At 39.3% G+C, this 13,982-nt stretch overlaps 2 protein-coding genes across 5 annotated transcripts in view; both read right to left on the bottom strand.

Annotated features, from left to right (window-relative positions):
- Nucleotides 1-13,982, bottom strand: part of LOC106544375 (pantothenate kinase 3) — an 87,749-nt gene that overhangs the window by 55,670 nt on the left and 18,097 nt on the right. The gene's annotated exons all lie outside the window — the stretch shown is intronic.
- LOC106544370 (uncharacterized) lies at nt 357-11,485 on the bottom strand. Of its 4 annotated transcripts, none has more exons than XM_014060617.2 (4): nt 10,111-11,485; nt 6,928-7,054; nt 3,964-5,550; nt 357-1,324 (listed from the first exon to the last, which is right to left on the bottom strand). In XM_014060617.2, exons 1-3 carry the CDS (start codon nt 10,963-10,965, stop codon nt 3,992-3,994), a joined length of 2,541 nt encoding a protein of 846 aa, XP_013916092.2. In that variant the 5' UTR covers nt 10,966-11,485; the 3' UTR covers nt 357-1,324; nt 3,964-3,991. The 4 variants fall into 4 exon arrangements, with proteins under 4 accessions (XP_013916092.2, XP_013916093.2, XP_087564725.1 ...); XM_014060618.2 differs by having other exon boundaries at nt 4,651-5,550; XM_087708599.1 differs by having other exon boundaries at nt 357-5,550.

The raw sequence follows: 13,982 nt of genomic DNA, 5'->3' as shown, positions 1-13,982 counted from the left end.
ATTTGAACCACCGAACTGTTGACCTTTCTGATCAACAAGCTCAGCATCTTAGCCACTGACCACTTAACTCCCTTAAGGAAGTGATAAGGAGGTTCAGATAATAAAGGAAATCAAAAAAGAGCCAAGGTGGCGCAGTGGTTAAAAGCAGCACTGCAGGCTACTGCTAGATCAGCAGGTCAGCGGTTCAAATCTCACCGGCTCAGGGTTGACTCAGCCTTCCATCCTTCCGAGGTGGGTAAAATGAGGACCCAGATTGTTGGGGGCAATATGCTGACTCTCTGTAAACCGCTTAGAGAGGCCTGAAAGGCCTATGAAGCGGTATATAAGTCTACTGCTATTGCTATTGCTATAAAAATGAAAGGAAGATAATAGATATGTTCTTTATGGAAAGATTAAATACATATGCATGGCAATAATGAATATACCCAGGGGATTGAAGATTTGGATTTCATTATGAAGGAAAAGGCTATAATATGTAAGAGGGGTATGAATTGATGGAGCAGATCATTCTGGAGAACATCTGTCTACCTGGTCACTAAGACCTGACACTGACTTAATGGCACATAATCAAGGTTGTTGGAGATGGGCATAGAAACAGAGACAACTTTGGGAATTGTAGTTTGCTAACTGACATGAATGGATGGATGAGAATGAAATGGGAGTAGAGAAAGCAATTGGGCTGTTTAGAGACTCCAAACGAATGAGAATCATTATTGTTTGGTGAATTTTTGTTTATTTCAGATAAGAGAATGCATGCATTTGTATAGCAAATAAATACAATTAAAATCATGACTGATTTGATGGTTTAAAATGAAAGACCAAGATAACTAGCAAAGGACACAAAAATGAAAAGAGGGTTTGAGTGTGGGACAGATAATCAGATTAGAAATGCAGTGCATTTTGGTGTGTATTTAAGAGAGACAAAGATAGTTTCAAGTAATGTGCTCAAAGAAAGTAAGGAATCATCAAGAGTCAGAAAAAAATGAGGAGAAATTTTGGTGATAATAAAAAATAGTTTCCTGAGCTCCCAGCTTTTCCCAGTAAGAATAATTACTATCTAAATGATGCAATAACTACACAGGATTCCGCACTGCTACGACAGTACTTGGCTCAGCATTCTTCCCAGATGCTCCCAAGACTCTCAGTCAGGAGATCTGGGTGTTGCTAGGTAGCAACTCCTGTTAATATTAATAAAGTGCTAAATAAGGGTAGCCTTTACCAACCACAATTGCGACTGGCAGCTTGGTTGTTAAGCAATGCAGTTGCTAAATGAAGCTGCGACTGTTCTTATGATCCTTTTTCAGCTTTCCTTTGCTTTACAGACCTGTGAGAGGCATAAATGTGAGGTTTGGTTGTAAAGTTACTTTTTCATTACCGTTGCAACTGCAATCAGTTGCTCCATGAGACAGCAGCTAAATGAGAACTATCTGAATCATTTTGTCCTGGACTGAATTTTTTTTTAAAGAAATGGGAGATAACCTGGAAGGGCAGAGGGGGAAATTGTCAATATATTTCTTAATTTCATTTTTGAAATGTTGAAATTCTAGTTTTCCCAGCTATTGAATTCATAGACGTGTTCATACAGGGGTATTTTGGTAGTAATAATGAAACAGTTCATCACTGGGATGTTTTTGACTTTCCATTCTAAGCTGTCATTCTGTCATCCTTGTTATTATCCAAGCAGATACTACAGTGTTTCCCTGAAAATAAGACAGGGTCTTATGTTCTTTTGACCTCCCAAAATAAGCACTTACCCTTATTTTCGGGGAGGTCTTATTATTTTTGAGGTGCAGGAGGTGGCGAGCGGGGTCACCTCATGGCTGCTGCTGTGTTGCAATATTTTCAGGGAGGGCTTATTTTAGCGCATGCACTCAAAAGTCCAATTGGGCTTATTATCCGGTGAAGTCTTATTTTCAGGAAAACGGGTTACTTAGCTTTTAAACTCAGATTTAGTCAGGCAAATTATGCTAACTTGGATACTTTACTGTTTACCTTTTTACTTTAAAATCACCAAATTAAATTTGGAGCCACCAAAATATACATTAAGAAAGGAATAGCTAAAATGCGTAACACTAAGTGTTATAAAATACTGCTGTAAAAGCAGCAGCCCCCCAAAATCAAGAAAGTTTAAAATTAACCCAGTCATCATTCAGAATCCCTGGGGTAGTAAACCCTTTCCTGGCTCACATTGAGAATAATCAGAGCCAGACATATTTCTCTGGAGGCAGCATCTACTATGAATACGTGGGTGGGAAAACACATTCTACATATAAAAAAATATCCCTCTTACTAAGTATTCAGATTACCAAATGAAAAATATTGACTCAAGAGCCAAGCCCTGAGAAACCCAGCCTCGTGTTGTTCGACCTCTCTGTGAGGGATCTGCTCGCAGGCAGTCTAGCTGGAATTCAAACAGGGTTTTGACCAGGGGTGGTTTACTGCTGGCATTACTGCCAGTTTGGTGCACGCAAAAATGTGTGCACATTTGCACATAAATAGGTCTGCGTATGCGCAAAATGTTAAAAAATGGGGGGAAATTACATTTATGCAATGAAACCGAAAATCAAAATGGTGCAGCCATATGAGAACCGGTTCAGGGGCGTGGCAGGCCTGGGTCGCTGCCAGTTCCAGTAACCCAGGCTGCCAAACCACTACTGGTTCGATCAAACCAGTCCGAATCCGTAGGAACCCACCACTGGTTTTGACACATTTATGAAGAAAAAGACGTGTTTCCTAAATTGAACCATTGTGGTCAAAGGCAGTTTTTTCAAGTTATCGAGACAAAGAAAGGACTCTTTCCTATAAGCCTTGGCCTGCTTCTAGGATTCCCATAAAGAGGTGGATTTACTGGTCGCTGCTGGAATTGGACTACGCATCACATCTGCCCATACAGTTTATTCCTTTAGCAAAATGGCTGCATTTAACTTTGGCTGATGATGCTTGGACGGAAGACTACCAAAGATTCCAGGGATCTGATCTAGGGTGGGAAGTGGAACAAATATCACAGAAGAAGGCAGGAACGAACCACTTGGTACTCTTCCCAAGAAAAGCACCTTTCTATAATCAGGGACTGAGTTCGGTTTAAGGGAATCTTTATAATATGTGGTAAAACCTCTGAGATGAAGAAGCTGAGGACTTAAGATACACAATGGAGAAACTGAGAAGATTTTTCTCTCCTGGCCCACCAATTACTGAGCCTCTTTTTGATTTCATGTTGGAATTTAAAATTAAAAAACAATGCATGTTTACAAGAAAATAGGTCCCATTAACCATAGTGCTTATTCACAAGTAAGAGTGCATAGAAGTGCACACTCAATTATTTGTGTGCATCCACATACAAAGATAGAATCCTATTTTCGAAGGCATTTTGGTTAACACCTAAGCTGCAAGAACATCATGCTTAAAAGAAAGTTATGTGGAATGAGCTAAGGGAGACAATTTACGCATATTACATAATGCATATTTTAAAAGCTTCCTTTTATTTCTCCCTTCCTTTCTAAAAAGGGTCAACCTTTTTAAACAATTGTTTTGCTTCTCTCTATTTGCATAATCTTTTCCCAGAATAAATTTTTCTGACAGATATTCCTCACCATATTATGTTTTGTGTGACAGAAGATCAGTGAGAGGCCATTTTCTTGGTTTCTGAACATGGGAATTACAACAAACTGTTTAAACCTCCTTTTTCCATGTTCTACTTTCAATCCACCGACACAAAAAACCCACTTCATTTTATTATTATGATTACTACTGCTTCTTTTTTGCAGTTTTGAAACGTTTTCTACAAACGTTACTATAAATAAATGTTACTTCTAGAAATGGGTGCTTCCAACTCTATAATTCTATATTCTATCAGCTTGGAATTGAATCTTTTCTTCATGAATCTCTTAATTCATGAATTGGGGAGAGATGTGGAGAATTTCAAGCATGACCACAATTTAGCTCTTACTGCATGGATGTTCCTACCTGTTTGACTTCAGTGGCTTTAATATCATTACAAGACTGCCCAGGCATGATCTTTAGTCTTTTGGGCGGGGTCTTTCAAATCAGAAATCCCACCTTCAGCTTCAACTGTACACTCAGAGAAACATCCATTCTGGAGGCTAGTTACAGTGGAATGCAGGCTGGAGATGGCTGCCTTGATTTCTGCAATATTAGCAGCCACCTGCTGCAGCACAGTCATTACCTGGCTTAAGGTAGGCTCAGCAGCCATTTTGTCTAGAAAGGGAAGAGGAAAAGATCTCTCCTGTTGTTCCATTTGGGGGGAACTCGAAGAGAAAAACCCAGTTGCAGAAAACCTCCTTATGATTTGCATAGCCAGGTACAAAGCTTCACCCATTTGGGTGTTAAGTGTTACAGGTTCAAACTTTGGGAAGTGTTTTAGAGTAACTCCTGATTCAAGAAGCCAGTTTCTGTTTTGTTTAGAGTACCACCAGTTATGCCTAATCAAGCGTTTCTGGAGATTATTTCTTGTGCGAGTTCTATGATGTGCTCCAGATTGGAATTTCAAATTTCTCCTGCTGAAATATTTTCTGTCCACTCTCCTGCGTTTTATTAAAGCTGAAAGGCTACTGATGATTTCCTCAGGATTGGAACAGGCATACTGTTTGAAAGAATTAAAATGCTTATTCTTAGGACATGTCATCAACTGACCTCCAAGGCTGACTTTGGAAGCGTCATCTTCGTTACTATGACTGGCATATCTGTACTGGGCTTCTGAGTCTTGTTGAACATCTGGATGAGGAACCTGTGTTGCTGGTTCCTGTAAAACACTTCCAAAAGAATTAAGTTTCTCCAGCCCTCCTTCATTTCCTGAACTATTAACTAGACCACTTTCCAGAATCTTCTGGTTTTCACTGGTCAAATCCGTACTTTCATTCAATTCAGCAGAACATATTTTTGAGCAAATGAGCACTGGATCTGAATCAGGACTTGGAGAAATCCTTTCCATAATCGTTTCCAATGATTTATCTACAGATCTAAAATCTCTCTGACTGTTGCGTATCAGTGGCTCAGTTTGTTCTATATCATCAATGGTTGCGCACCCAGCATTCCAATTTGTTCTGGTTTCATGGTGGACTCGATTTCTCCAATGGCTTCCATAAAATTTCTCTTTTTCTGACTGTTGCCTTTCCGTATCATTCTGTTCCACTCTGATTAAATTTTGTTGAAAATTCTGGGGATGTATCTTATTGGATATTCCATATGAGCCTCTTAGATTTTCTCCTTTCAGGCTTTTCTGATCATTGATAGATATTTCAGATGCACCACCTTCTCCATAATCAATATGTATGCATTGACTTTGCAGCCCTTCGTCACTGCCTAGAAGAATGATGTCTATGTCTGGTCCCATCACATTTCTTTCAGAACCGGTGAATATTTCTTCCTTCTCCAAGGTTCTCTTTTGCTGGTTATTCAGACAGCTGTTATTCAACTTTTCTTCAGGATGTTGTAAAACTGTCTCCTTGGATTTTTCAAGCCATTCCACTGCTGGTTCAAAGACTTCCTGCAAGGGATCTTCCTCTTGACTTTCTCCTTTGATCTGATCACTTGCTAAAGGAAAGAAACAACCAAAATGTTCCTTAAGCCCATCAATATATATTTGCAGTGAAAACTCTGTTTCAATAAATTAAGCATAATCTTAAATATGGTAATTTTATAAAAGCTTTGCATTCTAAATATATCAAAAAGTTTACCTATGGGTAGCATGTCTTTATTATTTTATTTTATTAAATTTGTATACCACCATAACTTATTCTTAGTTATTCTGGATGGTTATACTTGCTCTTTGTTGCAACCAAATAATATTTCAGATCACTTTTTAATCTTCTGCTGTGTACAGGTAATTCTCAACTTATGACCATAATAGAGCCTGTCCATTACAGTTGTAAGTCATGATGGTCATAAAATGGGTCAATCCACATTAGTGACCCAATTATATAGTGACCCTTTTTTTGCAGCAGTCATTAAGCAAACATGGCAATTATAAAGCAACCGCCACAGTAATTAATCGAACCGATTGTTTGCTATTGGCTGGTTTGAAAGTAAACTGGTTTTTGGCAAAAATGTTATAAAATGTAGTCATATGACCATGTAATTCTGCAAATGGCCATAAATGTGGGCTGGTTGCCGAATGCCTGAAATATGGTCATGTGCAGTGGTTGGATTCAAATAATTTAACAAATGGTTCTCTGCCCTAATGACCAGCTGGGTAGGCGGGGCTCGGCAGTCATGTGACTGGGTGGGCGTGGCCAACTTAACATCACTCAGGTCAATGGGCGCTTCGCCTTAGCTGTTACAATGTAGTAAGGGTTAACTGGAGAGGCAGTTTCTGTAAGCAGGGCAATAAAGATTAGGCTAAAAGCAACACCAGAATGTTTCCTTCCTGCCTTCCTTACAGGATTAGCTCTGTAAAGTGGAAAAAACCAAAATGAGATTTCTTCCAACAACCAGTTCTCTGAACTGCTTAGGAAGTTAACAACCGGTTCTCCCGAATAGGTGCGAACTGGCTGAATCCCACCATTTGTCATGTGATTATGGGGGTCAGGATAGCTGTTGGAACTAGGTCATAAATACTCCTGGGGAGGTCTATCAATACCTTTGAAGATCAGCACCAGTCAAAAATCAGGACTACTTGTAGCCTGTCATTAATCCAAGAAGCTCAAGACAGCATACAAAGATTTGTGAAACCACCAGCTAATTAAAACATTTTTTGATAAACTCCGATAATATCTTTTATCTACATCAGAATTTAGCTTAGTCCCAAGGTAAATTAATCTGAGCCTTCCAAATCTTTTGGCCTTTGACTCCAATTACTTGACCCTTGTAAGCTATGGGAATTGTGGACCAAACATCTAAAAAAATAACAAGTTGCCTTAGTTTTCTAATCTTTAGAAAACCTCCATTCTAGGATTTCCTCAGAATTCTTACCCAGACCGGCTACATTATCATAATTTTGATGCATGACATTCCAATAAAGGTTTTTTTCTTTATGGTTGAGTAGAGTCCATTCTTCCTCAGTGAAATGAATAGATACATCTTCAAAGGTTATCATATCCTAAAATAATCAGAAGGGTTAGTCTGTTAATTGCATGAAATTTTGCAAAGGCTTCGAGATGGGATTACTGATCAAATATCAGCACTAGCCTCAATTTCTTTGATTACCCAGGTCAGGTCCAATTTTATTCCCAATTTGCAAGAGGGGAATAAGCAATGTACAACACATGATTACTGGATGGCTAGATATAAACTGAAAATAACAAAGCAATGAAAAATTATCAATATGAAAAGTAAAAATTTCATCTTCCCCAAATTGATTCTGCTGCCATCTAGACAATTATGCACTTCAGTGATATAACTCACACACAAAAACTCTTTTCTCCAGCCACTGCTTTTATTTCAGAAAAAAATAGTCTTAATTGGCAACTGGTTTGGATGGCTCAAAAAAAGGATTAAACCATTTATGGATTACAAGTTTAGCAACAGCTACTAACCATAACAGCTAAATAGATTCTCTAAATCAGCACTTCTCAAAATCTGGGTAAATTACCGCAAATGGGTCAAAAGCATTTTTCTTTGGATAATGACACCTAAACCCATTACTACAATAGGGATGTTTAAATTGCCTTTGCCACATGCAGTAAAATATATTCAAAAATCACCCGAAGTATTCATATTAAGATGAAAAATGATGCAATTGCTAATGGAAACTTGTTGATAAGACATAAAATCATTCAATAATATTGTTTCATAATACAGGTAGTCATTGAATTATGACCATACATTCAGTGACCATTTTGAGCCGTGGTGGTGCAGTAGTTAGAGTGCAGTACTGCAGGCTACTTCTGCTGACTGCCTGCAATTTGGCAGTCCAAATCCCACCAAACTCAAGGTTGACTCAGCCTTCCATCCTTCCGAGTTGGGTAAAATGAGGACGCAAATTGTTGGGGGCAATATGCTGACTTTGTAAACTGCTTAAGAGGGCTGTAAAAGCACTGTAAAGCGGTATATAAGTCTAAGTGCTATTGCTATTTGAAGTCACGACGGTGCTGAAGGAAAGGACTTATGACCGGTCCTTGTAGTTTGTTAAGACTTCTTGATAAGTGGTTTTTGAGTAATCAAGGAAAAGGTTTGGCAAGCATTGCTCTAAATTTTAGAGGCACTATGATACTGAATACAGGTTGTCCTTGACTCAGGACACAGTTAGGATCAGAATTTCCATTGGTAAGCATTATCTTCTGTGACTTTCCTAGCTGGCTTCTGACAAGCAAGGTCAATGGGGGAAATCAGATTTGCTTAACAACCATGTTATTCAATTAATCACTGCAGTGATTCACTGAACAACCATGGCAAAAACTAAGTTACTAGAGAGTTAGTGCTACTTGGAAAAGGCAGTTCTGGACCATATGTACTAATGACCAGAATCAGCCAGTTCGACTTTAGAATTCTACATCAGGATTATTGACTTGATCATGTTCATAATTTGTTAAGAATTGTATGTACTGTATTCTTAACAAATTATGAACCTGATCAAGTCAGTAATCAAACAATGGACAAGACAGCTTTGTAAGGGACTGGAAGCCGTTTGTGGACTTTCTACAATACAATAATGGTTAATAGATGGATTTGAAAACTAGGGCAGAAGTCTTCAAACTTGGGAACTTTAAGACTTGTGGACTTCAACTCCCAGAATTCTCCAGCCAGTATAGATGGCTGGAGAATTCTAGGAGTTGAAGTCCACAAGTCTTAAAGTTCCCAGGTTTGGGGATCTCTGGACTAGGGTAATGTTCGGGCTAATCAGTTGACTCTTCTTTTTTCATTTTTTAAATATAATTAGTTGTTGGGTCGGTTTGATTATTAGAGATTTCCAAATCTGAAATATCTGTTTATATATTTTTCTTGCTAAATAAGGATGAGAAAATTTATAATTATTTGTAAATCTGTTCAGTAAGAGGAGAAGAAATTATCAGAGTTTTTAAATTTTCTTTTCAGCATCCAGCGATGGTGGATTTTTGAGTATGTTCAATGTTAGACTTATTTATTGTTTGGGTCATTTTATTTCTTGTTTGCACGTAATTATTTTTTGTTACTAATGATGAATGTATGGTTTTCTGTTTTGCATATTATTCCTGTTGATAAAACATAACAAATATATATCTTTTAAAAAAGAACACACTAAAAGTTTTTTTTTCTGTTCCTGCCCAAATGTTTACCTATAAGAGCCTGGCAATTTGCTATTTATACACGGGAATATGTATGCATTTATTATAGATATATTTATTCCAATACTTATTTTACTGAATTCTAATTTTATTTTAGCTCCAGATCTTCCTCCACTATTCCAAATTTTAGCATCTTCCTGCCAAACACTGAATGTTTGATGACAATTACTGTGGAACTATACTTTTACTGAAAAGCTGAGGATTGAAGGCAATCTTTTTATTGCATGTCTTTGATCAAAGACCCCGCCTTTTGTGTATCAGCAAAGCTACCAAATCCATAGCATTCATGTTGGTTATACAACCAGATTACATGTAGGCAGCATAATCTGTGCATGGATCTGCAAACTACCAATTAACCCATATGAACATATGGACAGGAAGTATTTTCATTTTCCAATATACATGGGCTTCGAGAGCAATAAAAGAAGGAGGATAACAACCTTTCTTTACGCAATATATGCATTCTGAACCAGCTTTCACTCTCCCCAATTTCTAAATGAAGAAAGCATACAGAGTCTGCCAGCAAATTAAGGCTGGCTATTTTAGAGGATAGGATCTGAGTCATCCCTTGCTTTTCTGAATGTCTTACTCCGAATAAAGCCTTTTCCTTCCTTAAGGTGCAGACCTCAAATAAATTCCCTGTACTCACCAGACCCCTCCCCTCCTTTTCAAAATACTTCCTTATGGATGTCCTAGCTGTAAAGTAAAGGATTACAGCATTAGAAGGCCAGGCATTTTTCTCCATTCACAACTGCCTGCACTGCTCCCTCTAAATTCAGGAGCAGCAAGGGCACCACTAGAACCTCCAGCATCTTTAAACATCAACTACATTTTTCCATTCTAAAGATAATGTGATTCCAATACATCCTTAGTATACCCCATTCCCCAGCACCTGAATGGGCTTGGCAGGTTCCTGTCTATGATAGGCCATAGCCAGTTGAATGGCCTCCTCGCTGCTGCGTGGCTCCTGGGCTTTCAGCCATGTCTGCATGTCTGCTGGAAGCACACTGAGAAATTGCTCCAGGATGACCATGTCCACAATCTGGTCCTTGCTGTGTTCCTGAGGACGGAGCCACTGCAGAGCTGTGGTGCTCAACCTGGACAGCATCTCCTGCAGAGTTTCTCCAGGCAGGAGGGTGGACAGGCGGAATCTCTGTCGACCGGCTTCCCGATTAGCCTGGATTGAAGGCGAGTTCAGAGCGTGTTTCTCTTTACAAAGAGCAGGGTTTGGCATGTAAGTTCTGTCCACGGAGCTCTCAGGGAACTCATGAAAGCCAGGAGACGTTAAAGCCGATGGTACAATTGGCTCTTGAATAGTTGTTTCAACGGCAGTGACGGGTTCCCGTAAATTGGGTGAAGATTGGCGGGTTGCCTTCAAACACGCCCTCAAACGCTGTATTGTCTGACTTGGATGGTTTGCGCACCATTTCTTGGTACGAACTTCTGACAATGCATTACAACTTGCTGTATTCGTTTTAGGGATGGATTCTGGACCCACGGTGCTTTCTTCTGCGCCATGTGGCACTTGCTCAGCTTCTGCTGGCATCCTGGTGGGAGGATGAAGATGGGGCAAAGACTTTATAACCTGGTCGTGGCTTGTGTGAGCTCTTCCTGTACAACAGTATTTGCGGTATTCAGCACACTTCCAAAACGTTTTGTTCCCGCTTGCTCGGACTTTCTTATACAGATATCCTTTATAAAGCAGCTGATCCTTACCTCTGTCATCCTTGAGGTACTGCAAGGACATTTTCACAGTGACACCGCGTGTTTATATATATTAAGAGGAGCAGAGAGACAATGGCTTTACAACAAGGCAAAAGATAAAAGACAGAAGAAACCAGACAGGTCATGAAAGAAATCCCTTGCTACAATGACGTGCACTCAGATGGCCTCTTCCGGAGAGAACAAATACAAATAGGAAGGGAGATTTGTTGAATAGTTACCGAAGAATGACGGGCTTCCTTCTGGTCCGCTCAGGCTTTCCTGTTTCCCCCCCCCTCGGAGGCGAACATGAATCATGCTGCTCCCATTTTCTCCCAGGTCCTAAGGTTGACAGCCGAACCACATCTGTAAATTGACTCCTACTCCTTGCAGAGCACAAAAGAAGTTGCCACGACCTTTCGACGCGGTCTTCTTCCTCGTTGCGCGTCAGCTCTTGTTCTCCGTAACGTTACTTAAAGTCACGAGTCTATCGCGCTTTTAATTCTATTTGGGGATGAAGAGCCTAGAACTGGCTAGCGGGTACTCCTCCAGTTTTCATTCCGGTCCGAATCTACCGTAATTAGCTGAATAGCCGGAGAAACCCTATCTAGCCACGCCTCCTTCCATTTTAAAGGCATAAAGGCGGAAGTCCCATCACATGGGTGTTGCCTACCCAGCCGTGAATACGGTATCTGAGCGACTGGAAGATAATCCCGTGCGAAGGAAAATTTGGCAGGATATTTGGTTGAGAGAGCCTTCTTGTGGGGATACTCTGTAATTGTACGCGTTTACCTTTGAACAGATCCTTTGAACTTCAGGCTTTAATTTTTGGGAAAGATTATATTGGATTGTGGCATAAACCTGCCTAGGATCATCTATTGCCCAAAAGTTGATTTGCTTTTTTTGGTTTAGTGACTGTGGTTAATAAATCATACTTTTGTACAAAATCAGTTAATTTGTAGTTTATTAAATACATCTTGATTAAACCAGTAGGGCCTAATTCAATATGTAAATAACTTTCTAACCTTTGAATCTTTACAGGATCCTGAATTTTAGAATGGAGAGTGCCTGAGATGCTAATTTTAAAAAATAATTTGAATTGTAGTAGTGTTGGAAAAGATTCACAAGAATAACCCAGGAAAATAAACAGAGCGAAATCAAATCTATCTAGAATACTCAAAGCTTTAATGAACTCATTATATTATTCAGTTCCAAGTTGGGAGGGGGGGGGAAGACACTGGAAACATGGAGACCACTTGGAAAGATGGTTTTGTAGACAGGACCACATGGTTTGAGGTCCTGGGGAAAAAAGGTGATCACATGCTTTCAGGAAAGCTGTAAAAACTTGGCTATTCTGGCAGGCCTGGGGCTGTTGACCTCACTGTTGAGGTCCAGCCCCGACTAGAATGAATGTATGAGGGTGTTTGTTGTTTTTAAATTGTTTTCTTTTATCGTTATGTGTTTTTTTCTTATATTTTTTTGTAAGCTGCCTGGAGTCCTTTGGGATTGGGCGGCATATAAATATATTTAATAAATAAATAAATAAAATGCTTCAAGATGTTGGGTGAAGAAGAAAAAAGGTCAGAGATACTTAAAGTCTCTGGTTTTATGCCCTCTCTGGGCTTTGAACTTGAACTTGTATTCTGACTCAGACTCCCATATTCTGACTCAGACTCCCATGGGGCCATCTCTGTAGGCTGTGTTTTGAGTCCAAGTTTGGTTTAGTATTCCTTCTTCCCAGGTGCCATGTGGTGAGATTGGTAGAGGGTTAATCCTACCTTTGTTATGTAAAATAGACTGGTTCAGGCCTTTAATGGCCCATTGACAAAGGTGGGGGCTGCTGAATTTCTGCCTCTCTTGAGTTTCTACTTCTCTTTTTAGGGGAAATATTCTGCCTTTTTAATATTACCTAAGATATTTCATTTCTCTAGGAGAGGGGTGGGTTTTGACTTCCAACAATATGAAGACTTAGTTTTTAGAAGAAGTTTTAATAGAGGAAAAGAAAAAAGGAGACAGGTCATCCTGGAAAAAGGTCTATTTATATGGATGCCAAAAGTTATCAGCTTCACAGTACAGTATATAAGTTGAGGGTTTACAAACCACCAAGATTGGGTTCATTCATAGAAGCAGCGAACATAACAGATGTTGGTTTAGCATCCCATGCATGAACTCAGCTAAAACATTGTATTATTGCAATCAAGGTGGCTTCTACTGTAAAGTTTACAAAAGACCTCATTTTTAAGAATCTTGTTTTATGCCTGTTTTCCTGGCCTGGAGGTTACTGGAAAAAATAGTTGCACGTCAAAATATGGTTGTTATGTGACATATGACTAATTATATTTTTTCATCTTTTTTATTCTTTCCTGTAATAAACACATATAGTGGTTTAATAGTAGGCAAACATTTTAGATCAGTAGGTAATATAGGGACCCAAACCAGAGGTGGATTGCTAAAAAAATTTACTACTGGTTTGGGCCTGCTCCCGTGCTGATTCTGCGCATTCCCAAAGGCTTCTACGCATGCACAGAAGCATCCAGGCAGGTGGGGAGAGCCTCCCGCTGCCGCTACTACCAATTCAGCTGATCTGGGCTGAACCGGCAGCAGCCCAACTCTGACCCAAACATTAGTTTATTTGCAAATATTTCCCACTGTTTTGTTTCATTCTTATAGTAGGGGAAGATCCTGTCAGAGCGTTTGCAGCATTTGCAACTGGCTATACCAATGCTGATTCGTCCACATTACATCAGCTTTACATTGGCTGTTCAGCTTTAAATCATCATTACCCTGACAGATCCATTTATTCGTTTTCAACCTTCCAACAAATCGTAAAGATTTCATATCCATCTCCAAAAGAAATCAAAACAGCAGCCCCCATCTTCTTTTGGTACTGCAAAATTTAGAAATCCAGAATTTTTAGCATTTGTTCCATCTCCATGATCGTAAATGAAGAAAAATCTTGGGAATGTAAACCGCTAAATCCAATTTCCTAAGAACCTCAGCCTTCTTATCAAACATAACACAACTTTTAAATCTTCACTAGAGTTAGATAGTTAGTTAATATCT

The sequence above is a fragment of the Thamnophis sirtalis genome, unplaced genomic scaffold, assembly GCF_051295495.1.
Source record: "Thamnophis sirtalis isolate CommonGarterSnake01/CBP01778 unplaced genomic scaffold, rThaSir2_p1.2 scaffold_3, whole genome shotgun sequence".
In the NCBI taxonomy this organism is placed as follows: domain Eukaryota; kingdom Metazoa; phylum Chordata; class Lepidosauria; order Squamata; family Natricidae; genus Thamnophis; species Thamnophis sirtalis.
This window is presented reverse-complemented; position numbering and strand designations above follow the sequence as displayed.